Consider the following 8,067-nt stretch of genomic DNA (forward strand, 5'->3'; position numbering starts at 1 on the left):
TCAGGGCCTGTCTTCTGGAAGAAGAAGGCAAATTTCTTGGGAACAAGGAGCATCCCTTATACAAATTTTTCTATGTGCAAGGCACACAGTAGGTACTCAACTGTGGCTTTGGATAATGTATAATCAAAACCTGAGGCATGGGCATGGCTTATAAACAATAGTACTTGAAAGTTAGCGTCTTTAACAAGGAAATGCTTTCAATAAAATAGGTTTTCCTGGAGTTGAAATTAATGATGGGAGGGCAGTTGTATCTTATGTTTAGTCATGTTGTACACACGTTATTTTGTACAACTGTTTTTTGAAATAGAAACCAAAAACAATCAGTAAACACCATTCCCTCTCTTCTCTTCCCAATCTCCCTTCTGTGGCAAGCTCTGAAATTCTGAGATTCTAAGAGTCATTTCCAGAACTTAAATTTGGGAAACATATACATTTGGGGAGTTATTTTTATTAAAGGCAATATCATAGCAAATGCAATAAGTGTAATGTGAATATGATTTTATAGAGAAATAAATGACTTACAGATAGCTTTTCAGGAAAATCTCTCTTGTAACAAAGGAAGATCCTTCGTTAGAGTAAAAGGCCTAAGCTTTTATCACAGGAGCCTGGAGTAATTATACGGGTTAATAAAACGCAAGGGGGCAGAGTGTAGGGAGGAGAGTTAGTCGTTGCAAACCTCTTGGCGCAGGCTTCCTTTGTTTTTGCAGCAGTCCACATCGGTCAGGTCACAACGTTACCGGAAACCTCCAACAAGATGAATGTTACTCTCTGTTCTGCAACATTTTACCTCCATATGAGTAGAAAAGTGTACTCTTAAAAGTCAGAACCTTGAAAATGGGCTATCCTGTGTATTTCAGGTAACATTCTTACCTCGAAGCAAAAACAATAGAATGTGAAGGTTAAAGTAAAAGAAACAGCTCTAAAATGGAGTCAGATTTGTTCTTCCCTATTAACACCTCTCCCACGAACATCAGCTGTCTACTGCTAGTGGCAGAATGAGTTTTTGATGGGGTGTGCTTCTCTTCCCTCAGTTCACTGACATTGGGACCTTCGAGACGATGTGGCAGGTCAAGTTCTACAATTACCACAAGCGAGATCACTGCCAGTGGGGAAGTCCCTTCTCTGTCATTGAGTATGAGTGCAAGCCCAACGAGACCCGCAGTCTCATGTGGGTGAATAAGGAGTCCTTCCTCTGAAGACAGCACTTTCTGATGCTGCTGGACAGTCTCTTCAGAGATCCACTTTTAGACAACCCAGCACAAGCCTTCACCGAGGCACACCACACCACTGCTGTGTCCCGTCGGGTGCCAAGGACCCATTAGCCCCGATTATTTTTGAAAGTGTAATTCCCTTTGATTCAGTATCCCTGACACAAAAGATTGTGATGTTCTCTCCCTACGGGGCTCTCTTTCTGTATTCTGTACTGATATCCCTGCCTCCAATTGTTCCTGGTCACCCTGGTGACCTCCTGGAGGAGCTTCCTGGAATCTTCAGGCCCTGTCCTGCATTTAACTTCTCCACTGAAGACTGTGCTGTTTTGTTTCCAAGTTGAGTGCTTCCCTCTTTTTTGTTAAATGTTAAATAAAAAATAACAATGTGTGTGGGTTCCATCCCAAGTGTGCTATGGTAACATGTAACTTGCAATGTTTTCCATCTCTCAAAGCAGGCTTTGTGAAAATGTGATGCAAACAGCAGTCAATGGGACTCAAGAGTTGTGCTTTCTACAAACAGCTTGGCTTTTTCAGGGAAGGATAATGACAGAAGAAAAGGACAAATGTTTAAGGATTTATAACTTAGTAAAACCCAAGTAATGTATTGTGCTGTGGCCTAGTGAAAGTGGGAGAGAGCTTGTGTGGACCACTGTTAAGATGACCAAAAGTGACAAGGTCACCTTTTTGGTAAGTGATTGTGGTGTCCAAACAGGCATACTGATGGCCTCCCTACATTCCCCTCCACTTGAACTTTGTAAAAATGTGTATGGAAATGTAATCAACTTTTGATATTTCTTAATAAAGATATTGAAAATCATCCTTGACTTACCTTCTTAGTTTGGGCAATGTTCAGCAGGTAGACCTCTGCTTCAGGTCAGCTCTACTAAGACTGTTCCCGAGTCCAAACTGGTACTGCTAACTGCGTGACAGGTCAATAAATCAAGAGACGACGTGTCGGGTCAAAGAATAGAACTTCATTTGGAAAGCCAGCAACCCAAGAAGATGGTGGACTAGTGTCCCAAAGAACCATCTTACCTGAGTTGAATTCAGGCATCCTTCAGAATACTAAAAAGGGAGGACACGTGGCTGATTGTTGCAAACTTCTTAATGTCGGAGTCATTTTACTTGCAGCTGTCTGCATAGGTCAGGTCATGGTGTTCTGCAAACCTCCAACAAAACATATGTTATTCTCTATGTTCTGCAACCTTTTAATCCCTCTATGATTAGGAAACTGGTACACTTTGAAAGGTCAGAGCCTTGAGAATGGGCTTTCCTGTGTATTTCAGACTGTAGGCCACGTTCTTTTACAAAAGGTACAGAGCCAGCATGACAAAGCACAGGCAACAGAACACAAAGATTGGAGCTAAAGGAACAGATCCAATATGAAGCCAAGTTTATTTTTCTGTTACAAGATCTCCACCTATGTTGCAAGGCCAGGGGGATATACCTGGAGTAGAATTAGCACACTTACTCATTGATCAATTCTGACCCTTACACAGGGAATACTCCAGCTGGCTCCAACAAAGCAAACGCAGGCTTGAGTTCTTGGTGAACAATCAAAAAATGTCCCTCTCCTTGTCTCCATTCCTTCTTCCAGGGTGACCAGTCCCCCATCAGCCAGCCATGTAGCTGAGCTATTTGAGGATGTGGCTCTGTAACTGTGCGTGTCCATCAAGGTAGAGGCCTCCTTGCCTGCTCCCAGACACTGCAAGACACCTGGCACAAAGCCAATATTCCATGCAGGTTGAGGATAAATCTCTAAAAGGCAAAGAACCATTCTCTTGAAAAGTGACTTAATGGAAATTCCCTGACTGTCCAGTGGTTAAGACTCTGTGCTTCTAATGCAGGAGGGCTTGGGTTTGATCCCTGGTCAGGGAACTAGGATCCCACATGCCATGCAGTGTGGCCAAAAAATTTTTTTTAATATATATAAATATATTTGTACATAGATGAGGGAGAAAAGAAAAGTAACTTACCACTTGGTAACAATATGTAATGTTCACTTGGGAAGCACAAATCCTACTGGGTTGGAAAAAGTTGGGGATTTGTTTCTTGCTGCCTGTGAACCTTCCATGTAAGAATGAAAAGTGAAAGTGAAATTCACTCAGTCGTGTCCGACTCTATGCAGTCCATGGAATCCTCCAGGCCAGAATACTGGAGTGGGGAGCCTTTCCCATCTCCAGGGGATCTTCCCAACCCAGTGACTGAACCCAGGTCTCTTACATTGCAGGCGGATTCTTTACCAGCTGAGCCACAAAGGAAGCCCAAGAATACTGGAATGGGTAGCCTATGCCTTCTCCAGGAGATCTTCCCAACCCAGGAATTGAACCGGGGTCTCCTGCATTGCAGGTAGATTCTTTACCAACTGAGCTATCAGGGAAGCCTGGGACTGTTGTAGAAATGAATTTGGAAGACTGGCCGCGGAACTTCTGCACCTGTATGTTACTTACCTGCAATGAGGCTGGACTGCCAGCAGAGCCCAGCAATGCCTTGGATTTGGGCTAATCGTGAGTGGTATTAAAAGAGAAGAGTATGCTTCTCAATTCTCTTGTTTTTCAAAAATGGCAGTGTCTATTACAACTGCTGCTACATGTTAGCATTAATCCATTCCTAATTACTGTGTTTTAAAAGTTAACACTTGACTTCAAACATTGAGATATTTAAAGTAATAGATTTACTACAGGCAGAGGCTTAAGTTTTCTTCCAGAATATTCAGGGGAAATGCAGAGTTATTAGAAGGTGGAGTAAATGTGAAAACCACATATCTTAGCCTGTTGAAACATTTGCTGAGTCAGTATTCTCATTTGGGAAACAAGCTAGTGACTCATTCATCAGAGCCTTAGTATTTGTTTTGAGAGGTAGAAGCAGTATCGTGACTTTGGTCATTTTCCATGTTTTTGTTTTTTTTCTAACTAGAGGCTTCCAGTTTTGAGTTTGGAATGACTTAAGGTAGGGCTGGGGGAAATATGGCCCATATCACTGGACACACCCTCCCACCAAAGAGAGAGAAGATGAACTCCGACCCAGAAGCTGGGGGGTCCGAGTCCTAGAGACATGCTGGGTGGGTTTCAGTGTTCACCATTATTCTGCTTGTGACTAAAATGAGCTGGCTAGTGGAATTCTAACACACATTAAGATTCATGGTTTATACCACTACTTTGTACCCCTTATTTTGTTTAAGTGTGTGTGTGTGTGTGTGTGTGTGTGTGTGTGTGTTTCCCTTGAGGCTAGGAGGTAAGGTTGAATCAAGGGAGGTGAGGAGAGGATGAAGATGAAGTAAACAGGAAATCTTAACAGCTAATCTGCCACGTTAAGTGATCTCTCCTGGCATCTCCTGTTCTACTTATGATTGGACTCAAGCCCAGTCTCTCTGGCTACTTCTCGGCATAGCTCGCCTCCTACTCCTAAATTCAAGTGCTCAGCTATATCAAGCTGCTGAGTTGTAACTTTGCCCCTCGACCATCTGGAAGGGCTATTTTTATACAAGTTGTAGCCACGTCTCTCTACTTCTAAGCATCGGATGGCTACCCAGAAGCTTGAGGAACTAGGCCATCCTTCCAATTACCATGATGACTGAAACACTTTGGAACAGGTGGAAGAGTAGAAATGCCTTGAATTTCTATTTTGTGACACCTTGCTTATTGAGGAGTCACTTATCCAGCCATCTAAACCATCCAGAATCCCAGTTGAGGACGGAAAACATGCCCCAAAGTGAAGATCTCCATCACAGGTGTCACAAAGTCCAATCACTAAAGGCTTAGGTCTTCTCTCAAGACCTCATGACTCATATTTTAAAGACAGTTCTAACTTAAAGGGTGACCTGGTCTCTGGCTCTTAGAAAATTGGGAGCAGAATAACTAGAGGAAAGATGGCAATTTGTAGGTTTATATACTGAAAATAATTTTTTCACAGAGAGAGGACAAAGAGAAAAAATATTGAAAGAAGGTAAGTCAAAAAGCATAATAGATAGGGACATAGTTCTGAATTAAACAATAGTTTCTGTGGATATCAATAAAAATTGATATACATAATCATGACTCTGATTTATTTAGGACGGTGATCCATTATCTTCAGAAATGTTACATCGTGACCCAGTGTTTTTTAAGAGTTCATTCTGGAGCCAAGATGCCTCGATTCATAACCTGACTCAGCCTCTTATTAACTGTGTGATCTTAGGCAAGTCACTTACTATCTCTTTGCTTCCATTTTCTCAGTTGGAAAATGGAGATAATAACAGTATTTACCTTAAAGAAAGAGTTGTTGTGAAGATTAAGTAAGTTAATGCATATAAAATTAACTGTGACGGACACATAACATTATTACTTGGTGTGTTTGGGCCCAGTCATGTTCAACTCTTTGCGACCCATGGACTGTAGCCTGCGAGACTCCTCTGTCCATGAGATGTTATTTTAAAAGACAGGGGAAAAAATACATTTTCCACTAAAACCATTAAAATGCAAAGAGAAAAACTGAAGGTGTTTAAAAAGATGCTCCATAGATGGGTAATGGTCAAAGTTTGTGCTTTGATTTTATATAAAACATGAAGAAGGAGAAGGAGAGAAGAAGGAGAAGAAGAGGAAGAAAGAGAAGGGGAAGAGGAAGAAGAGGAGGAAGAAGAAGAAGGAGAAGGGGAAGATGAGGGAAAGGAGGAGAGGAGGAAAAGGAGAAGTAGAAGAAGGAAAAGGAGAAGAATGCATGTAAAGACAATATTTTTAATTACTTAAAAACAAATAGTTTGAATCAGTATATTTTCAGATATATTAGGGAAAGACTTTCTCCACCAACAGGCTTCATAGAATCTCTTTTACAAAGAGCCAGTTCTTAATAATATGTAAACATCAGGACCGAATCAGAAAACTTAAAACCAGAGAAAGGTTGAGATTGATGTCAAAAGTTCTGTTTGTTATTTCTTTTAATCCTCCCAACAGCTCTGTGAGGTAGGCAGCACATGTCAAATCTCTGTTTTATAGGGAAAAAACAATGTCTCAGATGTTGAAAAATAACGCTCACGCTTAAACAGATGATTTTATAAGAAACTATTTGTTCCTCAGTTTTCTCATTTGCAAAATGGTGATATTACTATCCACTTTCCAAAGTGTGTTAGGATTAAATAATATGTCCCATGCAAAAACCTTCCTCCTGACACATTGTATTTAAAATGACTTCATCATGTGCCCACATTCCTGCAGTGTTTACTTTTTTTAACTGGTGGTTTTGCCTTCCTTTATTTGCAGTCTACTAGGTCAATGCTTTTCCCTCAGAAAAATTACTGTGGATTGATGAAATCTAGATAGCATATTGAAAAGCAGAGACATTACTTTGCCAACAAAAGTTCATCTAGTCAAGGCTATGGTTTTTCCTGTGGTCATGTATGGATGTGAGAGTTGGACTGTGAAGAAAGCTGAGCGCCGAAGAATTGACTCTTTTGAACTGTGGTGTTGGAGCAGACTCTTGAGAGTCCCTTGGACTGCAAGGAGATCCAACCAGTCCATTCTGAAGGAGATCAGCCCTGGGATTTCTTTGGAAGGAATGATGCTAAAGCTGAAACTCTAGTACTTTGGCCACCTGATGTGAAGAGTTGACTCATTGGAAAAGACTCTGATGCTGGGAGGGATTGGGGGCAGGAGGAGAAGGGGACGACAGAGGATGAGATGGCTGGATGGCATCACTGACTCTATGGACGTGAGTCTCAGTGAACTCTGGGAGTTGGTGATGGACAGGGAGGCCTGGCGTGCTGGGATTCATGGGGTCACAAAGAGTCGGACATGACTGAGCGGCTGATCTGATCTGATCTGATATAGATGACTCTAAATTATTGTCAATAAATAGAAGTATTCCATTCCTAGAAACTCTGTATTTAGTTAGAAACCTACAGTTCTCTAGAAACAGATTACTTGGAGAGAAACTTTACTCTTAAAAGTCATAGGAACTACTGTTAGAGCATTCAGTTCAGTTCAGTTCAGTTCAGTCGCTCAGTCGTGTCCGACTCTTTGCGACCCCATGAATCGCAGCAAGCCAGGCCTCCCTGTCCATCACCAACTCCCAGAATTCACCCAGACTCACATCCATCGAGTCAGTGATGCCATCCAGCCATCTCACCCTCTATCGTCCCCTTCTCCTCTTGCCCCCAATCCCTCCCAGCATCAGAGTCTTTTCCAATGAGTCAACTCTTTGCATCAGGTGGCCAAAGTACTGGAGTTTCAGCTTTAGCATCATTCCTTCCAAAGAAATCCCAGGGCTGATCTCCTTCAGAATGGACTGGTTGGATCTCCTTGCAGTCCAAGGGACTCTCAAGAGTCTTCTCCAACACCACAGTTCAAATATTTTCTTAGCAAGTATGGTATTTATTTGGTATTAATACCAAATAAAAGTATGCTATTTTATTTACTGACAAGTGAAAAATATGACAATATTTTTGGCCCCAGTCTCGTTATAGAACAGTAATCCTGACAGGCACTCCAGCCTCTGGCCATGTGGATCTCTGATTCTCCTTCAGATAGTCAGAACTGGTTCAGTTTCCTTGGCACCACACAGCCTGTACCCTCTGCTTGGAATGCCCTGCTCCATTTTCTACCTAGCAGATGCCTTCGAGTGCCAACTTAAATGTCATCTCAGCAATGAAGTCTTTCCTGACTCCTTTAAAATGTTGAGTCCAGAATTTTTCTGAAATCATCTTTATTCAAATGCTTTATTTGATGACCCCATTTCTGAAAACTGTCACCAGCTCCCATCTAACTCCTGATTTTCTGAAGTTCCCTGGATGACTTCCATGTATTCTGACTAACTTGGTGAAAATGAGCTGACTCAATAAAAAAGCAATGAGATTCTAGAAAGAGCTAGCTGGCTGGCTGACTGG

General features: G+C 41.8%; 1 protein-coding gene across 2 annotated transcripts in view; it reads left to right on the plus strand.

The window, feature by feature from the left end:
* CNRIP1 (cannabinoid receptor interacting protein 1) overlaps positions 1-7,670 on the plus strand; it is a 31,439-nt gene extending 23,769 nt beyond the window's left edge. Inside the window, exons 3-4 of one of the 2 annotated variants that reach the window (XM_070379352.1) lie at positions 3,442-3,560; positions 7,637-7,670. In XM_070379352.1, coding sequence (XP_070235453.1) covers positions 3,442-3,560; positions 7,637-7,655 — 138 coding nt within the window. In that variant the 3' untranslated portion in view covers positions 7,656-7,670. Of the gene's footprint in view, positions 1-1,031; positions 2,029-3,441; positions 3,561-7,636 lie in introns of those variants that run through there. The other variant, XM_005893575.3, reaches the window with a different exon arrangement.
* The last annotated feature ends 397 nt before the right edge of the window (positions 7,671-8,067 follow it).

This window comes from Bos mutus, chromosome 11 (genome assembly GCF_027580195.1).
Source record: "Bos mutus isolate GX-2022 chromosome 11, NWIPB_WYAK_1.1, whole genome shotgun sequence".
Taxonomy (NCBI): domain Eukaryota; kingdom Metazoa; phylum Chordata; class Mammalia; order Artiodactyla; family Bovidae; genus Bos; species Bos mutus.